This window comes from Amblyraja radiata, chromosome 17 (assembly GCF_010909765.2).
Source record: "Amblyraja radiata isolate CabotCenter1 chromosome 17, sAmbRad1.1.pri, whole genome shotgun sequence".
NCBI classification, from domain to species: Eukaryota; Metazoa; Chordata; class Chondrichthyes; order Rajiformes; family Rajidae; genus Amblyraja; species Amblyraja radiata.
The window spans coordinates 20167742-20192895 of NC_045972.1; the positions used below are offsets into that span (position 1 = coordinate 20167742).

At 43.6% G+C, this 25154-nt stretch overlaps 1 protein-coding gene across 3 annotated transcripts in view; it reads right to left on the minus strand.

Annotated features, from left to right (window-relative positions):
- Nucleotides 1–25154, minus strand: part of cdyl2 (chromodomain Y like 2) — a 161894-nt gene that overhangs the window by 38221 nt on the left and 98519 nt on the right. The window contains exons 2-4 of one of the 3 annotated variants that reach the window (XM_033035845.1): nucleotides 5716–6307; nucleotides 4592–4821; nucleotides 538–710 (exon numbers count right to left, since the gene is read on the minus strand). In XM_033035845.1, the coding sequence (XP_032891736.1) occupies nucleotides 538–710; nucleotides 4592–4821; nucleotides 5716–6307 (995 nt within the window). Of the gene's footprint in view, nucleotides 1–537; nucleotides 711–4591; nucleotides 4825–5715; nucleotides 6308–25154 lie in introns of all 3 variants that reach the window. The other 2 variants (XM_033035844.1, XM_033035846.1) reach the window with 2 other exon arrangements.

The window sequence follows — 25154 nt, forward strand, 5'->3', positions numbered from 1 at the left end:
GTAATCGCGCAGTAAACGTTGTACCCGTTATCCTGTATCTGTACACTGTGGACGGTTTGATTATAACCATGCATAGTCTTTTCACTGACTGGATAGCACGCAGCAAAAAGCACGTGACAATAATAAACAAAACAATTTTTAGACAATATTATTGTCACGTGTACTGAGGTACAGCGAGCTTTTGTTGCATGCTAACCAGCGAGTGGAAAGACAATACGTGATTACAATCGAGCCATCCAGTGTACAGATACATGATAAAGGGAATAACATGAATAACGATTAGTACAAGATAAAGTCCAGTAAAGTCAGATTACAGATAGTCCAAAGGTATCCAATGAGGTAGATAGTAGCTCAGGACTGCTCTCTAGTTGTTGGTAGCTTTATTACGTTACATATTTGGTTCTAACTGAAAGATTAGCTTGTCAGTGCAATGCTTTGCTTTGTGGTGCTCAGGTTTACTCCCAGCCATGATCACAAGAGGCAAGACGCGTACAATCGAACTGTTTCGTTTGAGCGTTTAAAAGGAGAGTACTGTACCTTATTGCTTCTGCAATCCGGGCGCTCTCTTTCCTCCTGTCACTGGACAACCTGCCAATCAGGTAGGAATAGTCGAGACCACTGCAGAACACGCTCCCAACTGCGCTGAGCAGAAGAAGCTTGCTGTCATCGGTGGATGCATTACCAAGGGCCCTCCGTACCTCCTTCATAATCTGCAGAGATAACAGAAACATTCAATTACTGGCGCCAATGGGGAACAGCAACAAACCTGGAGATTCTTTGTCTGCCTCTCTGGATTTCACACGTTAGAAAGGAGATGAGGAGGAATATCTTTAGTCAGAGGGCAGTGAATCTGTGGAATTTATCGCTGCATATGGCTGTGGAGGCCAATGGATATATTTAAGGCAGGGTTGAGATTCTTAATCAGTAAGAGTGTCAGGGGTCATGGGGAGAAGGCAGGAGAATGGGGTTGAGAGGGAAAGATAGATCAGCCGTGATAGAATGGATGAGTAGACTTGATGGGCCGAATGGGCTAATTCTGCTCCTACAGCTTATGAACTTAAGAACATCTGTGCATCCAACAGTATGCATTTAATCAAAAAACATGGAGAAAATGGCACAGAATTAATAGAACTAGGAATATTCTGTGCTTCAATTGTAAACCACACTTTATTTTAATTTTACGTGTCAGGAATTGTACCCGTTGTATCAAAGGGATGAATAAACCATGTTTTTTGCATGTTAATCAAGAAAGCATTTTGACATTTGTCCTCCTTTTCGTGGAAATAATCAGGTTGAAACCACATCTCACAACACCACAGAAGAATGTTATCTCGCTGCCTTCAGACTACTGGGGTGCAGTGCAGATCTTCCAATCTACCTCATTTTGGAGATTGCACTTTTTTATCTGCACTTTCTCAATAACTATAATGTTACACAACAATATTCTGCACTCTAGTGTTTTCCTCTTTGCACAGTTCGATTGTACTCATAATTTGACGACACTTTTCACTCTATCTCCGTACATCAGACAACAGTAAACCAATGCCAATAACTTTAGAAATAGGAACAGGAATGGCCCTTGAGCCTGCTCATCCATTTAATGGATTGACTGATGATCTTTCACCTGAAATCTACTTTCCAACCAATCTCAAACTCCCTTGGTTCCTTTTAAGTCCAATTTTTTATGAGACTGAACTCTGTTCTCCAGTGTGTAGGGAGTGGATGCGAAAGTGGTCTCTCATAGAATGAGTGATCAATGGTTGGTGTGGACTTGGTTGGCCGAAGTCCTGTTTCCATGCTGTATCTCTAAAGTAAACTAAATAACCAAGGCTGTGTTGTACAATGCCACCAGTATTCTCATCAGAGAGCAGCAAACTGATTCTGCACAACACTCCATCTTTGCCAATGCAATGTCCTTTGGGTAACACATGCAAAGAGAATGGAAACCGGGAAATATACGACAATATTGCGTTCAGTGACTCAGGAGTAAGACCGCCGAACTGTTCTATAGTTAAAGATGTGGGTTGTCACACAATGGTTGGGGCCTTTCAGTGGAACTCTGCATCTTCTCATTCCCACATAATCACAATTCCACATTGCAAACAAACCATTAGTTCAATGAGAAGCCACAGTAACTAACACTGTATGTAGCGCATGTCATGGATGGATCACACCCATTGTACCTGATTTCAAAGTTGTGTTGACTGTGTTGCTGCAAAGTAGCAGCACACTAGATAGGGATTAAGGAACCCGTGAATTACAGTGACCCAGGAGATCATGTATTGATATGGACTTAGACCATAAGGCAAAGGAGCAGAATTAGGCCATTCGGCCCACCGAGGCTACTCTGCCATTCGCTCATGCATGATCATTTTTCCATCTCAATCCTATCTTCCTGCCTTTTCTCCATAACCTTTGACCCTCTTACTAATCAAAATCTTATCAATCCCCGTTTTAAAAATACCCTGTCTTGGCATCCACAGCGTTCTGTGGTAACTTGAAGTCTATACTTCAAAATAAGCTGTGAGGATTGGAATGCTTTCCAGAAAGGCTGGCAGTCACTGAGTCAAATATCTCAATAACTCTGCCATCCATGGTACACAGGGTGCCCGTTCCATTGTTACAACAGTCACTGACTATTTCTCCTGTCCCTTTCTGGGAGAGGAATTCAAAAATCTTTGACTGTAGCTAAACAGTGTATAACATCTCCCTCACCTGTGAGTTGATGCAGCCAGAACCTTGGAGGGAAATGGACAGCATTGAGAGGCATTTTGGTTGGCATGGAACAGTTGGGCCGAAGGCCTATTGCCATGGTGTATAATGATGCTCTCTTGGATTCATGCTGGTTTAATTGGATTTAACGTCCACAGTCACATGACATGGCAACCTGACGGAAGAAGGAAAAGAGGCCGACCAAAACTCACATGGAGGCGAACATTCCAGAAGGATTTGGAAGCCCGGGACGCAAGCCTCCCGAGGGTGGAAGACCTCGCACATAACTGAACAGAATGCCGAAAGCTTGCTGCCCAATGTACTCAACAGTGTGGGAGGAACTAAGTCTAAGTAATTAAGTCACAGCCTAACTGTGGCCTCAGTGTGGCCCACCATCAAGACCTTGTGTACAATGGTCTCAGAGTGGTCCACAGTCAAGGACTGGTCTACAATGGTCTCACTGTGGTCCAGACGCAATGAGTGGTCTCCAATGGTCATAGTGTGGTCCATGGTCAAGGATTGGCCTACAAAGATCTCATAGTGGTCTATAGTCAAGATCTTGTCTACAATGGTCTCAATGTAGCCCACAATCAATGTCTGATCTACAATGGTCTTATTGTGGTCCACAATCAAGGTTTGGTCTACAATGGTCTCAGTGTGGTCCGCAGTCAAGGTCTAGTCTACAATGGTCTCAGTGTGGTCTGCAGTCAAGGTCTGGTCTACAATGGTCTCAGTGTGGTCTGCAGTCAAGGTCTAGTCTACAATGGTCTCAGTGTGGTCTGCAGTCAAGGTCTAGTCTACAATGGTCTCATTGTGGTCTACACGTAAGATCTGGTCTACAATGGTCTTGCGCGTGGATTTTGATTTGCTAGCTTGTTTCCCAAGGCAGGGGAGCTGAAGATAAAAAGAACAGCCAGGATCACTGCTCCAGACTGTGAGTCCAGATTTATTTTTGAGAAGACAGAATCAAGCTCATCTCAGTATAAACGATCACCAGATGGACATTCAGCTGACATGAAATGAATGTAGTTTTAAGGAATGAAGTATAAGATGAGTTAGGAATCAAGATTCTGGAGTGGGTGGATTATTACTCTGGGTTTCAAGGGGGCCAGGACTGTTTTGGTTTGATATAAGGCGGCACTGTGGCGCATCGGTAGGGTTACTACCTCACAGTGTCAGAGACCTGCGTTCGATCCTGACTATGGTTGCTGTCTGTATGGAGTTTGCACGTTCTCCCTTTGACCACGTGGGATTTCTCCGGGTGCTCCTGTTTCGTTGCACATTCCAAAGACGTACAGGTTTGCAGGTTAATTGGCTTTGGTAAAATTGTAAATTGTCCCTAATGTGTAGGATTGTGCTAGTGTATGCGGTGATCACATGTCGGCGTGGACTCGGTGGGCCGGAGAGCCTGTTTCAGCACTGTATCTCCAAAGCCTAATGTCAAAGGCAGCAGAACAAAAGTTTATAAGAGAAAGACACGTTCTATAGACTTGGTTTGTGTGATCCTTTGGACTACTTCCAATTGATTGGAATTTTCCAGTCCTGATATTGCTACTTGTTTTTTTCCCCTCTTTGCGAAGATGAAGTCAAACAAAGATGAATTGGAGGGGGGAAGAGAAGGGTGTTGGGAAGGAAGGGTGGAAGTGTTTGACGCAACTGGAGTTGGTGTTGATGGACTTGATGATATTTTTGTTCAAGTTTGGTTCATCCGCCTAACGAGGAAGACTGATTGAATGAATAACACTTGGATTTCAATTTCCAGCTTTATAATTTACAACCCTCACGATGATTATTTTTGGTAAACGGAAGAAAATGAAACATTTCTACTTCACCAATATTAATCACATGTTAACTCAAGCAAAAATGCAGGAGGCCTTACCTCAGGTGTTAATGAATTGTTATCTGAGGTTTGGCTGGAGAGTAAAACATGGGTAAAGCCATCCTGTTTCCTCACAACAATGTCCCTGAATTGGTAGTTGCTTTCATTTTGTCGAACGCTGCATCTGAGGCGCTTGTCAAAAACATAGTGGTCCTTTTCCTCCACCAGTTTCCTTTTCACTGAACATGACAGACTGGTTTGCCCGTTTGAAATGCCTGGAAGAGACACGCCTTCTAAAATGAAATGTTAATCTGCCAAGTTAATAGTTACCTGCAGAAACAAGGAACTGCAGATGCTGATTACAGGTCCACCACCGATCTTCCAGCAAATGGTGTTCTGGCCCCCCCTTTTATTCCAGACAAACTCCTCCCCCGGAATTGTGGCGCCTAGGCTGGGTGAGGTGGCCGATCTCGACCTCACTGGGACTTCCACGCCGATTGGCGGGTCGAATTTGCCCTCTGCGGTCAGGGCTCGGGAACTCCGGCCCGGCCAGAGCCGGCAGATCTGTTCCCATAGACGACTTCTGCGGCCAACTCTACAGACCGGTATCTCAGCCCCCCCTTAGGCCGTGACCTCCATTGGTCCGTCAAAACGGATAATCGAGAAAGGATTTGGAACCAAGGGTGCCAAAAAATCTGTGGTGGACCTGATTTCACACAAAAAAACACAAAGTGCTGGAGTAACTCAGCAGGTCAAGCAGAATCTCTGGAGAACATGTAAAGGTGACGTTTTGGATCAAGACCCTTCTTCAGACTGAAGAAGTGTGTCGACCCAAAACATCAACTATCCAACTTCTCCAGATGGAGGAGTTGCATGACCTGCTGAGCTACTCCAGCACTTTGAGTCCTTTTATTTTAAAAAACTAGTACTTAGTATATTTTATTGATTAATTGCCTCATAAACTGTTATCAGCTACCAAAAAAATCATCTTTAACCATACTTGAATACCGAGGAATAATTAACCAGACAACTTAGAAATTGAAATCAGTACTGCACATAGTATGCAATATGGAAAGGAATACCAAGCCTTGTTATTCCTCGAATATTGGTGCATCCATGAATATCTCAGAAAGGCTGGTTTTACACAATAGCCAGTCTCAGTGCTTTACACATTTATTACATACCTATTCCATTAACTATAGGAGGGCCGTCAATTGCTCCATCTTCTGCAAATTCGGGGTTTCCAAAATCCACATTCATTCTCTGTTGCCTTGAGGTATTGTCAAACTGTAATGCATTTTTGCTGTGTCTAGCATCGCCATTCTGAAACGAGTTATCAGTCTTTCTGTAAGGCATAATCTGTACTCCGCTTGCAGTGGTTCTGTAATGCACTGTTTTCGTAGCTACGATTTTCTTGTTATCCCCCAGAGCATGCTTTCCATCTCTAGCCATTGAAGCCCGCTTTTGCTTCTGAAGAGTATTAGTCCGTTTCTTTCGTAATCCTCCCCCTTTGCCCTTGGTTGATTCATACACTCTCAATGCAGCTGTTCCGTGATTGTCCCTCAAGACTTGCCTTGGGCTATTTCCCCGTTTCCCTGATTTAGTTCGCTTTTCTTTGGAAGCATTGAGTCCATTGAACTCATCAATAAATTCTTCACAGTGAAGAAGGTGATGCTCTGGTTCCCAAGTGTCTTCATTACTTCCATAGCCTTTCCATCGTATAAGGTACTCCCACTTCCCCTTTTTATTTTTCCTTTTGTCGACAATCTTCTCCACCTAATGGAAAGAAAAAAAAAGTTGTGCATAGATTATTGTCATCGTGATCAACATCTCACAACATCTACCCAAAGATCCTTCAGAAACCTTTACCTTCGTTTTTAGTTTTAGAGATACAGCATGGTACAGGCCCTTCGGCCCACTCACCAATTACTACCTGTACACTAGTTGTCCTTCACACAAGGGACAATTTACAGAAGCCAATTCACCTACATAACTGCACATCTTTGGAAAATGAGAGGAAACCGGAGCACCTGGAGAAAACCCACGCGGTCACAGGGAGAATGTAAAAACTTCATGCAGACAGCACTCGAGGTCAGGATCGAACCGAGTCACTGGCGCTGTAAGGCAGCAACTCTATCGCTGCGCCATTGTGTCGCCTGATCTAATGATTTTCTGGAAGAGGGAATCTCAAACAAGGGTAGAAATTTAGTTGAGAGACACAACATGTAAACAGGTTCTTCAACCCATCAAGTCCATGCCGATAATACATCACCCGTTCACATTAGTTTGATGTAAATTTGTTGCCCATCTCCAATGGCTTGCTCAGCCATTTCAGAATAGAGTTAAGAGTCAAACACTTGGGTATGGGCTTGGAGTCAAAAGAAGACCAAAAAAGGGCAAGTTTGGCAGAATTCCTTCCCTGGACAACATTTAGGCAATGTACACTTCAACTGAAGGCATTGACTCATGCACAGATTATACTAAGAATCTCCTGGCTTTCCTTATTGGCATCATGAGAGATGGCCCTAACCATAGTAAACAGCTGACAAGCGAGACTGCAGATGCTGAAATCTGGAAGGAGAACTACTGGTGGTGTTCAATGGGTTCGTCAGCATCTGTGGAGGGAAATGGACTGCCAAGAACCTTCATCTTGACCTCTCTCTCTTTTTGCATGTGTTTAGAAATAATGCAACAAAAACTTGCATATATACAGCATCTCACTCACACAAAATACTCGCCCATTTATGTGATTGTTTCTTAATCATTGGGATTTGGATCCCACTGGCAAGTGAGCATTTCAAGTCCATTAACTCAGCCCTCTTAAGAGTCAATAACACTGGTCATTCTGGAGTCACACTAGGTGAAGAGAGCAGGTTTTTGCTGGAAGTTATCAGTTGATCCAGATAGGTTCTTATGACAATCCATTCTGTAGCTATTGCCATGTGCGGGCAGAGGAGAATAGTTTAACTTGGCATCATCTTTCAGTCTGAAGAGGGGCCTCGAAACGAAACGTCATCGTTACTTTTTTTGCATATCTTTCATTCATTGTTCTACATCTCTCTACATTATGGTCTATATCTTTTGTTTCCCTTTCCCTTGTCTTTCAGTCTGAAGAAGGGTCTCGGCCCGAAAGGTCGCTCATTCCTTCTCTCCAGCGATGCTGCCTGACCTGCTGAGTTACTCCAGGATTTTTGTGTCTTTCCTTGGTAAACCAGCATCTGCAGTTCCTCATTTCTTCACCATATTTGATGCGGTCAATTGAAGGCCGAAGGGCCTGTTCCTGTGCTGTACTGTTCAATGTTCTATTACCCCAACATCTTTTTATTTGAATTCTACAGCTGCCTTAATGGGACTTGAGTTTAGTTCCCCAGACAGTTCATCCAAGGTTCTGTATTACTGGTCTAGTGGATGAACCACTGCAACACTAATACATCCTACATATAGTTGGGATTCATATATGTGCATGCATACATATTGTGTAAACATGGTTGTTCATGCACACTAATGCAGTTTTTTAATCACCATATTTTAGTTTTTATCTTCCATCTTTCCTGCAATGTTTTGGAGTGTACAATTTCTGAGCCTCCAGATTGGTAAATATTTTGCCCACAACAATACAAACTTGCTTTTGGTTAAGCATTCTTTGTGCCTTTCTTCTTTTCTTTCTAGACCCTCAGTGAACTAGTCACTATACTATGGCCTTTACTTCCACATATAAAAGATATCCAAGATATCGAACCGTGTGTTTTAGCTCCATCGACATTCCAGAGTGCAAAAGCATGCTGAACGCATGAATTATGGCAGCTCGGTGGCCCATTAAAATGCCTTTTTTTTTCAGCATCTGATTCATTTCCTGTCCAAACTTTCTATCACATCTTTTTTGCCAAGGTTTTATCCTCTAACCTCTTCCCCGCAGGAAACAACTTCACTTGATTACCGTCCGAAGTAACTGAGGTGAGTCGAACAGAGGCTCTGAAGCGGAATCTAGTTGAACACATAGACACAAAAAGCTGGAGTAACCCAGGGGGACAGGCAGCATCTCTCGAGAGAAGGAATGGGTAACGTTTCGGTCAAGACCCTTCTTCAGACCAACAGAAGAAGGGTCTCGACCCGAAACATCACCCATTCTTTCTCTCCAGAGATGCAGCCTGTCCCGCTGAGTTGCTCCAGCTTTTTGTGTCTATCTTCGGTTTAAACCAGCATCTGCAGTTCCTTCCTACACTAGTTAAGCACATGATGGAGGAAAGAGAAAAAGGACACATAATTAGGGCAATGGAGTGTGGTGGGAGAACGTTTGTGCGATCCAGTGTTACTAATCCGTTTGTTGGCAGTCAGGACGTGTTTTCCTCTTTGTACTGGGACATTTAAAAAATAATAAACAAGATGAGTTAACTTGGGTATGGTGCACACACAACCCAATAAATCCCAATGAACCAACCTAGTTTTCTCCCCCACCTACAATCAGTTTGAAGAAGAGCACCGACCCGAAACGTTGCCTGTCCATTCCCTCCGTAGATGCTGCCTGACCTGCTCAGTTACTCCGCCACTTTGTGTTTAGCTCAAGATCGGTTAGCTGCTTTCTCTTATTTTCTGATTGTCTGTATTTCACAGTTTTCTCTCCAAATGATAAGGTCCGAAGAGAGTGCAACGCTTCATGGATCACAACCACAAACTACTTGTCCCAACCCGCACGAACTCGGTGGGCTGAAGTGATTTCCGCGCTGTATCTCTAAACTAAACTAAAACAAAACCCAAATGAACGGTTTTAATGCAACTGGATGGATATATTCAGTGGGATTCTTCGGGTTATGTGGATCGTACTAAAGTCAATGAACCCTGCTGGGACAAAAACAATCTAACTATTGTAGCAATGCCAACATTAACATTCATCATCTTGGTTGGCACAAAGGCAAATACAAAGATGACTCTTTATTTTCCTCTCACTTTAATTCACTGAACACAGGATCAGAGGATTCAAAAGACCGTCAAATAATTTTGCTGCAGCCTCTGGAACCACCTCTTGTGTATACCAACATCATTGATCCTGAACGCAAATCTATTCTCAAGCCAACTATCCCAATTGCTACTAAGCAGAGCAAACTCGTGTCCCTGGTGACAGAACTTGGTTTTCAGTGGTCCTGGAAGCTGCCACAGAGCTGTACAAGTTAAAATGCCTGGTTGTTACTCAAGATTCCCGCATCTCCTGAAGATTTCATTTCAGTTAGAAGCTCCACAGACATTTTAAATGCCTTTGGCCAAAACTTTCCTTTATTCAGGCTGTTAACGATGGGTTGTTAATATTTCTGAAGTCAGATGTTGCAAGAACACCATTTATGACAGGATTTTTAGTGGTGGACACAGTGAACGGACAGGGTGAACGCACAGTTCTTCTACCAGGGTAGGGCAATGAGGATCTTGAGGGTATAGGTTTAAGGCGGGAGTGGGAATATTTAACAGGAACCCGAGGGGCACTTTTTCTCACAGTGGGTGGTGAGAAAATGGAACAAACTTCCAAATGAAGATGTTGAGGCGGGTACAATAACATTTAAAAGATATTTGGAAAAGTACCTGAATGGGGAAGGTTTGGAGAGGGAATGCAACTAGCTTGAATGGGGCATCTTGGTCGACATAGACAAGCTGGGCCAAAGGGACTGTTTCCGTGCTGTATGACTATAGCACTGTCTTCATTCAGGAGATGGGCAGAAATCAATTGCAAATCTTACGAGATTGGATTTTACAGCTCAGAAACGGACCAGATAATGTTTATGCTCCACCTACTATCTTCCACAATTCACTTCATCTCACCCAGGGCATTTATCCTCCTCATCCTTTTATTTTCCAATTTCAAAAAATATTTTGATTTATTCCCCAATGTTTATCCAGTTCCCCATAAAAATATGACAATTGCCTCAACAACTCCCTTAGGGAGTGAGTTCCACAGTCTCATCACTCTCGACCCGAAACGTCACCCATTCCTTTTCTCCAGGCAGCCTGTCCCGCTGAGTTACTCCAGATTTTTGTGTCTATCTTCAGTGCACGGGGTGATTGCTAATCGGGGCAGACTCGGTGGCCCGCTGTATCTCTGAAGTCTAAAAATCTAAAGTCTAAAGAGGTCTCAGTGTGATGCTTCATCCCAGTAGGTGGGACCACTGATTGTGCATCAGATCTCCTCAGTACTGCACTGGTAAGGCAGCTTGGATTTTTGTGCTCAACTACTAATGTCCTCAAGTGGAAACATCCCATTCATCTACACAATCAAAGCCAGTCATACTTCTCGACCCGAAACGTCGCCCATTCCTTCTCTCCAGAGATGCTGCCTCACCAGCATTTTGTGTCATACTTCTAACAACCACTGTCGGGTCTTCTTTACAATCATTTTTTCTATAATAAAATATTTATTTGCCCTTTCAGAAACTATTTCAAGGAAACAAAACAAAATCATATAGACTCAGGGAATTGTTATGCGCTGGGGACCATGTGTGCATACACTATTTTGGGGCTGGATAAAGCATATATGGGTGTTCCACTCCCACACTCTTCCCCCTTACAAGTTATTCTCTCTCAAGTGCATACCCAAGTTCTGTGTGAAAACCCTGATAAATTCTGCCTCAGCCATTCCTACAGGCTGAGAATTCCCGATTATAACTGCACTCGGCATTTAAAAAAAAAACCTTTCTTCATATTCTCTTTGTCTATTTACAGAAAAATGTTACACCCCACTGAATCCCTCCCCTTCCCGCCCCTCTCCCCCACCCTTGTTGTCCCACCATCTTTGTATACCTCCCATTATCACACCTTCCCCAGCCAACAATGGGCCATTGTGGGCTCCACCTTCACTAGGTCATCTGTTGCTGGCCCTGATTTGTTCTGGTCTTTTCTCACCAGTTTATTTCACCCCCACACCTACTTTCAATCCGATGAAGGGCTTTGACCTAAAACATCACCTATTCTTTTCCCCAGAGATTAGTTAGTTAGTTTAGTTTATTGTCACGTGTACAGAGGTACAGTGAAAAGCTTTTGTTGCATGCTAACCAGTCAGCAGAAAGACAATACATGATAACAATCGATCCATTTATAGTCCATACATACAGTGCATTCAGAAAGTATTCAGACCCCTTCACTTTTTCCACATTTTGTTACGTTACAGCCTTATTTTAAAATCATCAATCTATACACAATATCCCAGAACGAAGAAGCGAAAACAGATGTTTAGAAATTTTTGCAAAGCAATTAAAAAGAAATAACTGAAATATCACATTTACATAATTATTCAGACCCTTTGCTATGACTCTCAAAATTGAGCTTAGGTTCATCCTGTTTCCATTGATTATCCTTGAGATGTTTTACAAACTTGATTGGCGTCCACCAGTGGTAAATTAAATTGATTGGACATGATTTGGAAAGGCACACACCTGTCTATACACTGCCCCACAGTTGACAGTGCATGTCAGAGCAAAAAGCAAGCCATGAAGACGAAAGAATTGTCTGTGGACCTCCGAGACAGGATTGTGTCAAGACACCGATCTGGGGAAGGGTATAAAACAATTTCTGCAGCATTGCAGGTCCCGAAGAGCACAGTGGTCTCCGTCATTCTTAAATGGAAGAACTTTGGAATCACCAGAACTCTTCATAGAGCTGGCTGCCCGGCCAAACTGAGCAATCGGGGAAGAAAGGCCTTGGTCAGGGAGGTGACCAAGAATCCAATGGTCACTCTGACAGAGCTCCAGAGTTCCCCTGTGGAGATGGGAGAACCTTCCAGAAGGACAACTATATCTGCGGCACTCCACCAATCAGGCCTTTATAGTAGAGTGGCCGGACGGAAGCCACTCCTCAGTAAAAGGCACATGACAGTCCGCTTGTAATTTGCCAAAAGGGTTGTTTTCTTTGGTGCTCTGGTCCGATGAAACTAAGATTGAACTCTTTGGCCTGAATGCCAAGCGTCATGTCTGGAGGAAACCAGGCACTGCTCATCACCTGGCCAATACCATACCTACAGTGAAGCATGGTGGTGGCAGCATCATGCTGTGGGGATGTTTTTCAGCAGCAGGAACTGGGAGACTAGTCACGATCGAGGGAAAGATGAATGGAGCAAAGTACAGAGAGATCCTTGATGAAAACCTACTCCAGAGTGTTCCGGACCACAGACTGGGGCGGAGGTTCACTTTCCAACAGGACAACGGCCCTAAGCACACAGCCAATTCAACGCAGGAGTGGCTTCATGACAAGTCTGTAAATGTCCTTGAGTGGACCAGCCAGAGCCCAGACTTGAACCCGATCAAACATCTCTGGAGTGGCCTGAAAATAGCTGTGTATCAATGCTCCCCATCCAACCTGACAGAGCTTGAGAGGATCTGCAGAGAAGAATGGGAGAAATTACCCAAATACAGGTGTGCCAAGTTTGTAGCTTCATACCCAAGAAGACTTGAGGCTGAAATCGCTGCCAAAGGTGCCTCAACAAAGTACTGAGTAAAGGGTCTGAATACTTATGTAAATGTGATATTTCAGTTATATATTTTTAATTCCTTTGCAAAAACACCTGTTTTCACTTTTTTATTATGGGGTATTGTTTGTAGATTGATGATAAAAAAAATGAATGTAATCCATTTTAGAATCAGGCTGTAACGTAACAAAACGTGGTAAAAGTGGTCTGAATATTTTCTGAATGCACTATACATGGTCAGGGAATAACGTTTAGTGCAGGCGAAAGCCAGCAAAGTCCGGTGAAGGGTAGTACAAGGATCATCAAAGAGGTAGATCGTAGTTCAGCACTGCTGTCTGCTTTGGTAGGATGATTCAGTTTCCTGATGCTGCCTGACCCTCTGAGTTATACCAGCATTTTGTCTTTATCTTTACTTAGAAGATTAACTTGGCTTTAAGGCACGAATGATGCATTAAAGAAGATTTTTGGCTTTTAAGGAAAACAGTATTTGTGGCTTTTCCCATTGCACCTTCTGCAATCTCAGGCATGTTAAGATGCTTCTAAAATAATACTCAGCCAGAGCAAGTGCAAAACTACTGCTTAATGTGCTAATCTGCCAGTAAACCACTAAAGACAATCCCAGACTAAATCCAGAGTCATGAAGGACGATTTGTGCAGATGATGTAAATATAGCAATCAGCCCTGAAGGTAAAAACAGAAGGCTGAACACTGTCAGCAGATCAGGCAGCAGCGATGGAGAAAGAAATATTAATTCTGAATGTGGAATGAAGTTAGAAATCATTACTGTGTGCAGTCCTGGTCACCCAGCTATAAGAAGGATGTCATTAAGCTGAAAAGGGTGCAGAAAAGAATCACAAGGATGTTGCCAGCACCAGATAGCTTGAGTTATAGAAACATAGAAAATAGGTGCAGGAGAAGGCCATTCGAGCCAGCACCGCCATTCAATATGATCATGGCTGATCATCCAAAATCAGTACCCCGTTCCTTTCTCCCCATATCCCTTGATTCCGTTAGCCCTAAGAGCTCGATCTAAAGGGCCTGTCCCACGAGCATGCGACCTGCAAGCTGCAAGCGCGACCAAACCGGAAGCGGGGGCCGCGCGGACGTCGAGTGATCCCCGTACAGGGCCGGTCCCACTAGCATGCGCCCGCATGCGGCAAGCGCGACCAAACTGGAAGCGGGGACCGCGCGGAGGTCTAGTGAGTGACGCGAAGTTTGAGCGAAGTCCGCGGGAAGTTCGCGCGTGACTTACGGCGTCAAGACGCTGCGTACGGTGTCAAGACGCTGCGCACGCCCGTTGAGGCGGTGCGCACGGCGTCGAGACGGATGCGGGCCGGCAGGCCGTTGCCGCGCGGAATTTTTGAACACGGTCAGTTTTTCGGAGCCCGCGCAATGTCGGGACTAGCTCCGCACAACTCCATACGGCTCCGGCGATCGAAGTGGGACCGGCCCCGCGAGGCCGTACGGCTCAAGCGACCACGTTAGGTCGCGCTTGCCGCATGGAGTCGCATGCTCATGGGACAGGCCCTTAACTGTACAAGGAGAGGCTGGATGGTCTGGGGCTATTTTTCCTGGAGCCTCGGATGTGAACTTGTAGAGGTATATAAAATCACGAGGGGAATGGAAAGGGTGAATGTTCTGTTTAAGGGTGCCTAAAACAAGAGTGTGTAGACATGTCAAAGGGGAAATAATTGAAGGGCAATGAAGGGACAACCTCTCTCACTTGATATAAGGAACGAGCTGCCATAGGACATGGTACACAGGTCTGGTTAGATCTTTGGATTCTAATGGAACAAAGAGGTATAGGTTAGCGTAGAAATGTCTCACTGAGATGAAAGATCAGTCAGGTGGTGCAGCAGAAATGATGGGCCAAATGTTCTGGCCGAATGTTCACTTCTGCTTCACAGACTTCACCTGAAGATCTGAATAAGGGATCCAACCTGAAACGTCACTTATCCTTTTTCTCCAGAGATGCTGAGTTAGTCCAGCACTTTGTGTCTATTCTCACCTAATACCCCAGTAGCTGACATATTCCACCACTTATATAACCATATAACCATATAACAATTACAGCACGGAAACAGGCCATCTCGGCCCTACAAGTCCGTGCCGAACAACTTTTTTCCCTTAGTCCAACCTGCCTGCACTCATACCATAACCCTCCATTCCCTTCTCATCCATATGCCTATCCAATTTATTTTTAAATGATACCAACAAACCTGCCTCCACCACTTCCACTGGAAGCTCATTCCACACCGCTACCACTCTCTGAGTAAAGAAGTTCCCCCTCATGTTACCCCTAAACTTCTGTCCCTTAATTCTGAAGTCATGTCCTCTTGTTTGAATCTTCCCTATTCTCAAAGGGAAAAGCTTGTCCACATCCACTCTGTCTATCCCTCTCATCATTTTAAAGACCTCTATCAAGTCCCCCCTTAACCTTCTGCGCTCCAGAGAATAAAGACCTAACTTATTCAACCTTTCTCTGTAACTTAGTTGTTGAAACCCAGGCAACATTCTAGTAAATCTCCTCTGTACTCTCTCTATTTTGTTGACACCCTTCCTATAATTGGGCGACCAAAATTGTACACCATACTCCAGATTTGGTCTCACCAATGCCTTGTACAATTTTAACATTACATTCCACCACTTATTGGCAGGTGCAGCCCAATGAAGGGAAGTCTTCAATTTCTGCTGAACTGTTTCAGAATTCATTCTTTCACAATCCAAGGCAATAACAATACTGATTTGCTCACCAGGGCTCTCACAGCTTTTTTTCCCTGTTGCCAGTCGGGCAACGTAGGCAGCTTTTTAGGTTGCCAAATGACAGTTTGGGTGGTCAATTTAAGACAGCTTGCATGACGCGATAATGTGCTCGAACGAAGTGCATAGTTACCAGTCGGAATTATGCTCAATGAAGCATTCACATATTATTTCTGCTTCAAATAAAGTCACAAACTAAACATATTCACCAATCAAGACATGATATATACCACAATGACATGCAGCAAAGTTACAATACAGTATCTCAACTCTTTACACATTGCAATTAATGCAATTTCTATTATTTCTTTCCACTTCCCAACAAAAATGTGGTCGGATTATTCAGCGTATGATCAACCTGTGTCAATAAATCCTGGACCATGATAACATATATGCTTAACCATGCACACTACAGATTGATGCAAGCATGTTTTCTGTGAAGGACCGAAAATTATCATGACATGGCCATAGCATGGGTCGTTATTGCTATTGGTACAGAAACACTCTCGCTTCCCACATAATTTATCCACAACAAAATATACAGGTTGCAAGGAAATTTCTAATGATAATAGTTGTTAAAACCGACTATACCCATCTGACAGGTTAAACATTACAGTAACTGACAAGAGATGGCCAAAGGACATGACTGCAGCAAATGTTCTTTTGGTAATATGTTTAAAGGTGTCAAAACGCCACATTACCGGACATTCAGATTAAATGTATGTGTTGTGAGCAACAATGAAGATACCCAGTTTGTACGCACCAGATTAAAAAAAAGTTATTGATAAACGCTGTTTCCATCATTCCCACTTCTGAATTAACGTTAAAATTTCAACTGAAAATATCTCCTGACCTAATTTGTGATGTATATGACCGACTGTAGAAGTAAAACCTGGATAAATCCAACGTATAGTTGTGAATGTTGCTCATTAAATAACAATATTGATACTCCATATTAAGAGCATTGATTTGCAGTTAAAATGAATTCTGTGATAACGTGTCAACGGTAGCAGTGACAATCGAACACTACGGTTTTAATGTTTCACATGTTCACAATTTAATTAATCCATCTTTATGGATTAAAACAAATAATAACATTGGGATTTAAAAGAGAATGATTGCATTCCGTTATCAAACATGGTCAATTTTCGCTCTGTAGACATTTCCAGCACAATAGGGTGTGAATCAGTATGGAATGTATAGATGGCGGGGGGGGGGGGAGAAAGGCAAGGTGCTGGATGGATGGATTGAGGCAGGGGAATTAGTGCGTGTTGGTTGGAATAAGTTAAATTGTGAGGGGAGAGCGCGGGGGATGTCAGTGGGGTTGAATGGGGTAGATCAGTACGGAATGGATGGGGGATCACCACAGGATGAATGGGGAGATCAGTAAAGGATGGATGGGGGGATCAGTACAGGATGAATGAGGGGACCAGTAAAAGATGAATGAGGGAATCAGTACAGGATGAATGAGGGGACCAGTAAAAGATGAATGAGGGAATCAGTACAGGATGGATCGGGGGGAGGCAGTGCAGGATGGATGGGAAGGGAGTGAGTACAGGATGAATTGGGGGACCAGTGTAGGATGGATGGGAGCTGGGTGGCAGGAGAATAAACGTGAGGTGGATAGGGATATCAGGGCAGGATGAATTGATGGGGGGGGGGGGGAGTAGATGGGGACGGGAGCACAGGGGATGTCAGTGAGGACTGAATAGAGGCAGGAATGGGGATCAGTGGAGAGGAGAGGTCCCAGGATAAGGGGGGCGCACAAGAGAGAGAGGGGGGGGGGGAAGTGGGGTGGAAGGAAGGTCTGCGTTCATTGGACAGGGACGGTATCATCGCCCCGCTGCCTTGGCCGTCCCTGTCCACCGCCAAAGGGGGAGGTAGTTGGGATCTCCTTGCCACCGCCTCCCCTCCTCCGCCAGCCAACAGAAGGTGCGGTGCCGAGCGGTGCAGCTGCTTCAGACGGCGGAAGGGGGCTTCCCCCTCCCTCCCTGACTCCCTGCCTCCCTCCTCCTGGCCTCGCCATGTGGGAGGGTTTGTTTTGAAAGCGGTTTCGCCGTTAGCGAATTTGTAAGCAGCGCCCGCTATCAGGGCGGGCGGGGTGCTGGAGGAGGAGGAGCCACTATCGCTGCCGATGTCGCTGCCAAAGATCCTATAGGATATTGGCTGCTGCTGGTGTGTGGGGCTCCACCCGCCGTCAACCCACACCCCGTATCTTTGCTCCGCACTACGTCGCCGCCGCCGACACGAAACGTCACGTTCCTTTTCTTGTCTATCTTCGGTATAAACCAGTATCTGCAGTGCCAAGCCGGGCAAAATGACTCGGCATTTAGGTCGCCCGGCGGCACTTCTGGGTGGTCATTGGCACCCGGGCAACCGCTAATTTTGAGCCCTGCTCACCTCCTCCCATATGGATCCATACAGCAAGGAAACAAGCCCTTCAGCCCAACATCCATGCCAATCAAAATGCCCATCTAGCTAGCCCCATTTGCCCACGTTTGACCCTTTATCCCATCCTAACATCTTTTAAATGTGCTTGTTCAATCTGCCTCAAACACTATATCATTGCTCATAGACACAAATAATCCTGCTGCATTGTGCCTGCTGTGTGGGATTTTCACCTTCCTGCATTTCTTACAGCCTTCTCCACCACAATCAGGGAAAATCAACAATTTGACAAAATGTTATGGTATTTAGATCCAACCTGTGGAGATGAAGCATGGAAGCCATTCTATGCCGATCCATTCCATGCCGATCATTAAACACCCATTTTTTTCACACCATTCCTACACTACTCCCATTTCATTCCCCCCCTTATTCCCATCATGTCTTCCCTGATGCTCCTCATCCATATACAGGGTGCCAATTACCCTTCCAAACTGCAAGTTTTTTGAGAAGAAACTAGAGCATGCGATCGCAGGGAGAATGTACACATTTACTTACCATTCTCAACAGAAAAAGCTCTTCGCTACTAGAAATTAAAAATTAAATTAAATATCAAGACATTTGGTATATGGACCGCAAAGGTTTAGAGGGATTTTCCCCAAAGAGAGCAGATGCAACTAGTGCAGATAGGGCATCTTGGTCGGCACAGGCAAGCTGGGCCGAAGTGCCTGTTTCCATGCTGCATGACTATGACTCTATTAGCTGTTAATGAGTTTTTAATTGCCAACCAAGCTATAATTACTACTCAGCAATTTCCCTGGCATTAACGTTGCTAATTGTATCTGGAATGCAATTTCATCACATGAATATTCCAAATAGAATCAAAGATTAAATTATATATATTTTATTCTTTCATAATTATGATTTCAGGTGCAACCTTAACCTCGATTGTCAGTGATTTCAGGTGCAACCTTAACCTTGATTGCATGCTCCAGGTTTGTGTCAAATTTTCTCCATACTGTTTAAGAAGTTGATGGCAGATGAAATTTAATCTAGGCAATTCTGATCTAATGCACCTTCGGAAGTCAGATTCTGACAAGACACGTAAAGTAAATGGCAGGGATGTGATGAGTGCCAATGTATAGTGTGACCTTAGGATGCAAGTCTATAGTTCGTTGCAAGTGGGGACACAGGCATATAATATAATAGGCATTTAGTATGCTTGCCTGTATAGGCCGGAGTATTGAGTTGGGACATCATGTTGCAGCTGTACAAAACATTGCTTACATTGTATTTGCAGTTCCGTTTACAGTTTTGGCCACACTACAGGAAGTATGGGCCAGTAATAGAGAGGGTGCAGAAAAGATTCACCAGGATGTTAAGACACAAAGTGCTGGAGTAACTCAGCGAGTCAGGCAGCTTCTCCACAGACAAAGGATGGGTGATGTTTCGGGTCAGGACCCTTCTTCAGACCTGAACGTCACCCATCCTTTTCCTCCAGAGATGCTGCCCGACTTGCTGAGTTACTCCAGCACTTTGTATCTATCTTTGGTAGTAACCCGCATCTGCAGTTCCTTGTTCCTCAGGTGTTGTCTGGAATGGATGGCAGTAGTTAAAAGGAGAGATTGGATTGGTTATATTTATTCTCATTAGAACATAGAAGGCTGAGAAGTGATCTTGCAGAGGTTTATACAATGATGAAGGGCAGAGACAAGGTGGAAAGTCGGAGACTTTCCCTCAGGGCAGAGGAGTTTAGAAACAGAGGGCATAGGTTTAACTGAGAGGGTAGAAATTGAAAGGAGATCTGAAGGGCAAGTTTTCTTTTCACACAGAGGATGGCGGTTGTATGGAATGAGCTGCCAAGAGAAATGCTGGAGGCAGAAAAATTATTATCTTTAAAATGAATTTTTACAGGTACTTAGATAAGATAGGAATAGAGGGATATGGGTCAACGTAGGCAAATGGGATTAGCTTAGATAGGCATCATGGTTGGGATGGGTGAGGTGGGCTGGTAAGGGCTGTTTCTGTGCTGCACGATTCTGCGAATCTATGATTAAACCTTGGATTTTGCTCTCTAGTATGTTGTCTGTATAAATTTACCAATGCTATTGGCTGCTCAACCAGTCTAATATATCAAGGTGCTGGATGCCTGGGATCCCTTTGAAGTGATGACTGATGGCAGCAGGTTAGAAAAGGATTGGGTGAAGGGTCCCAGACCCGAAATGTTAAATTAATCTCTTTCTGCAGATGGCGAATTTTTCCAGCATTTCAGATTTCTTGTATCCGCAATTTAGAAAAAAATCATTCAAGGTTAGAAAACGTCTTGCCGCAGAGATCACTGGGGGGATTTGGTTGGACTTAATTGCCAACACATTGCTGCCGACTGAAAATTCTGGGCCACTATTTCCTGGCTCAAGAGACATGTTGCTTTAACTGTTGACATCAAAATATGACATCCTCATCTTCATTATCCCCAGATCAACTCCTCGTGCCCCTAAACCATTCCAAGTCTAGCTAACCCACTGCCAAATTGCTGTGCCTTCGTCTGCTTTGAACTCTGAATTCCCCACTTAAAGCTCTTCCCCTCTAAGCTGCTACTTAAAATATACATCCTTGTCCAATTTTCTGACTGTCCACTCTAATATTTACTTGTGTATTTGTACCATAGCTATATTAAATGGACTGCACCATTACAGCATGTTGCTGTTCTTGATGCATGGGGTGATGCTTGCATCTGAACAGGGTAGTAGACTTACTGGGATAACAAAGGCATGGATAGCAACTCTACCGCTATACCACTGTGTCTTATGGTCTGATGGGTACCTCACAACCACCCACAGCATCCATCCGTGAAGTTAGTGATGCAAGTACCTGCTAAAGCAGCTGAGCACTCTCCGGGTATCCGGGGTTCAATAATGGCAAAGCAATAAGTGTGTTGCCCCTGGCAACTAAGACTTTGACGTGGAAGTGTGCAGTTGGACTAAAGCTGACTGAAGATAAAAGCGGGAGGATGAAAGCAAGTGTTGGACCATTCTTGCATTGCCTGCTGTCTGAAGGTCATCCCTAAGCCATGTGAGTATCTCCCTGTGGAGAAGGCAGATTTTCTGCAGGGCTGTCCCTGGTATTGGGTTTGAGTTCTGCCCAGGGTGGAAGCCTAGGGTGAATGCCTCACTAGCTTGGAATCCCTCCCTATCTAGAAATCCAAGGCCATTTCAGATATGAACTGGGTCCCAAAACACCAAGAAGACGTGATGGGCAAATACTTAGTCAGCATTTTTTCTGGTTGAGCGTGGAAAGTCCTGGAGAAAGTAAATCAGGAGTCTTGTCAGTTGCCTTGACCTATAACTGCAGATACCACAGAAAACGTGAAAGCACACACACCAGACTCAAGAATAGCTTCTTCCCGACTTTAATGGCTTTTGAACTTCCATAAATTAGAGAGTTGTCCAATTCACCTCTACCTCATTGCGGGCTCTGGACTTTGTCTCTCAAACTGGTGCACTACAAAGCTGAGAACTATATTCTGCACTTAGACACAAAATGCTTGAGTAACGTCACCCATTCCTTCTCTCCAGAGATGCTACCTTGCACATAAGTTTGACGATTGTATTTTTGTACAGTATTATTTAATCCGATTACCAAACAAAGCATTCCATTGTAATCCAGGTCATGTGACAATACTTAACTTAAACCTGAAAAGGCCATTCAGCCCTCCTAGTTCATACTTCATGTGTGCTACCCCTCATCTTTGCTAAGCTAACTATGTACCTGGTGCATTTTATCAATTAGCCACGGCCCTTCAAGGTCGACTGCAGGGTGCGCCACCAGGACACAATGATGTCCGGGCGAGAAGAGGGACGTCGGTTCACGGGCCGATCTAGTAGAAGGCGATGGAGGAAAGCCCTGCAGGAGCCTGGGGCGTACCAGGATCGGGAACTGCTCCAGTAGACCGATCGCATGGGCAGACGGGACTTTGCATTTTAGAAATGGCACCAAAACATGTATTTCACTGTGCAGTGACACATGTGACAAATAAAGCCATCGAACCATTCTTTGGGAGCCAGCTCTCTAAAAATCAACATTTTATTTTCCCTGTCCCACGAGATTATGTAAAGTTAAAAGTATTTCAATCCCAGTATTAAACTAGCAGGAATCCAATATTTCTGATCCCCAATGCACAAAATAGGAAATACCAACAATGTACATACAAAGCTAATTAATACTTATCAGGAGGACATTTTTGACAAAAATCTATGGCTGACTTGGAGACACATTGGCCATCTTTAAGACTTTACAGAAACAGCACAGAAACAGGCCCTTCGGCACACCGAGTTCGCGCTGACCAACATTAGCATTATCCTACACACTAGGGACAATTTTGCCAAAGCCAATGAACCTTCAATCCCGCATGTCTTTGGAGTGTGGGAGGAAACCGGAGCACCCGGAAAAAACCCATGTGGAATGTACAAACTGTGTACCGGCAGCACCCATAGTCAGGATCAAACCCGTGTCTCTGGCGCTGCAAGGTAGCAAGTATACCGCTGCGCCACTGTGCCGTCCGATAGGACTCTTGTCAGCTGCATTGCCAGAATCTGAACCTTGGGATTTCCCAGATGATTTTGAAACATGTGAAACAAAGAACCATAGAAAATACTGCAGGAGCAAGCCATTCAGCCCTTCGAGCTAGCACCGCCATTCAATATGATATGGTCGATCATCCAAAATCCGTATCTCGTTCCTGCTTTCTCCCCATATCCCCTGATTCCGTGGAAGGATCTTTGCCACTTACTCATTGGGAAACCTGAGATGGGTAATAAATGCTACCCTTGTCTGGGATTCCCAGTGTGTTCTCCTCTAACTAGTTACACTTGTTGTTGTGAATTTCTGCTTAAGTGTCTGCAAGCTAAGGGCAGGTTCATGGCGTCAGCCACTTGTTTTGGAAGATTAAACGGTTGTGGAATTTGACCTTCAAAATGGTAGTAAAGAAATTCCAGACCTCAAATGAATAAAAGCATCACTGCCTGAAAATTCTTTCACATATACTGTATTTATGAGAGTTCCACAACAGAAATCGACTTAATCCATGAAGCCCATCATTTCCATTTATTTAGTAAATTTAACATGCTAATATATAAAGGAGTCGGGATTGTGCTCTTTACTACAGAATATACACACTACAGAATGTGCTTCTGGAATTATGCATATCAATCCTCCTCTGCATCTATATTATTTTAGAATATCAGCAGGCATTACCACGACGAATAAAGAGAATCTTTATCCTGCATGGCGGCACAGGGTCAGCCACCTGGGTTTGATCTTGACTACGGATGCTGTCTGTAAAAGTTTGTACCTTCTCCCCTTGACCTGCGTGTGTTTTCTCCGGGTGCTCCGATTACCTCCCACACGCCAAAGACGTACAGGTTTCAAGGTTAATTGGCAAGTAATAACATTGTAAATTGTTCCCAGTGTGCGTAGTACAGTTAGTGTGTTGGCGTGGACTCTAGACGGCTGAAGGACCACTGTATCTCTAAACTAAACAGTATATCCCTCACAAACAAACCAGTCTGAAGAAAGGTCCCAACCCAAAACGCCCCCTATCCATTTTCTCCAGAGATGCTGCGTGACCCGCTGAGTTACTCCTGCATTTTGTGTCTATCCACACCAATCATCTCCAGGTTCAAGAAGATATACATCTGAATTAGATTCTGATTCAATAGAGCTTTTTCAATGATGGAAACCAACTTTCCTTTTATTACGTGTAAAAAGCTGAGGTGTTTGCAACAATGCATGCCACAATGCCTTATAATAGCTTTAAAACTGATCACTCTATAAATGAGAACGACCGAGCAATTACTGATACTGTCAAGTTAGTTCCCACCATAGAACACAAATCTGACTTCTGTTTCCTGACACTGAAGGTTTTACAGGCAAGAAAAAAGTCTGATTACCGTAGTTGGTTCACTTCTGACCTCAGCAGATGATCGGCAAGAAATTACTCATGGCCTTAGATTACCCAATAAAACTGACACAGTTAGCCATTGCTTTCAGTTTACTATGCCAGGCCATATTCAAAGTAAGTGGCACTGCTGTGCAAATCATTTTTATTTCATCCACAATTATATTAAAAAACCTGTTGTTCTTCATTACCTCAGTAGCTTTACATCTTGCACCTAAACACAGCGCAATTTAACAGATTTATTGATAATAAATCTAAGGAATTAAGATATATTTTCACCCCTATAACTGCAAATAATAAACCTGCACCTCTTCAAATTTAGAACCAGCATTGAGAAGATGTTTGCATTTCTAATCCATTATAAAAAAAACACAAATATTTTTCTCTCCCTTGGCTAAGGAACAGATGACCACTTATCTCCGATACCTACAGTATCATTAAAAGTCTGATATTGTACTTGTGTATAGGTGTGTGTATATGTGGTAGTCTTTACATCTTTGCAAAAACACTACACGATAACAATTACATTTTTACATATTCTGATTGACATTATTCCCCTCTAGGCAGAGATCACCTTCACTGAACATTTTATGCTTTATGTCTCAACTTATTCTCGACTTATTACTGATTAAAAGTTTAAAAAAATCAAAAGACTGAATTTAAAATGACCAGTTTCAACTGATGACGTCACAATGGCTCGGCTAGCAGTGATCAGCTTAACTGAAGATTTCATCCGATATTTGACAAGTTATTCGCGATTAAAGCTTTAAAAATGCCAACTTTTGCAAGAATTTTACATATTCTGATTCACATTTTTCCCCGCTAGGTAGAGATCACCTTCACTGAACATTTTATGTTTTATTTCTCGACTTATTACTGATTAAAGCTTAAAAAAATCGAAAGTCTTTGAATTTAAAACGACCAGCTTCAATTGATGATGTCACAATGGCTCGGCTAGCAGTGATCAGCTTCAATGAAGATTTCATCCTATTTCACATTATTCACGATTAAAGCTTTCAAAATGCCAACTTTCACAAGATTTTTACTGTTAAAATCATTCCTGCCAGCTTCCAACACACTTC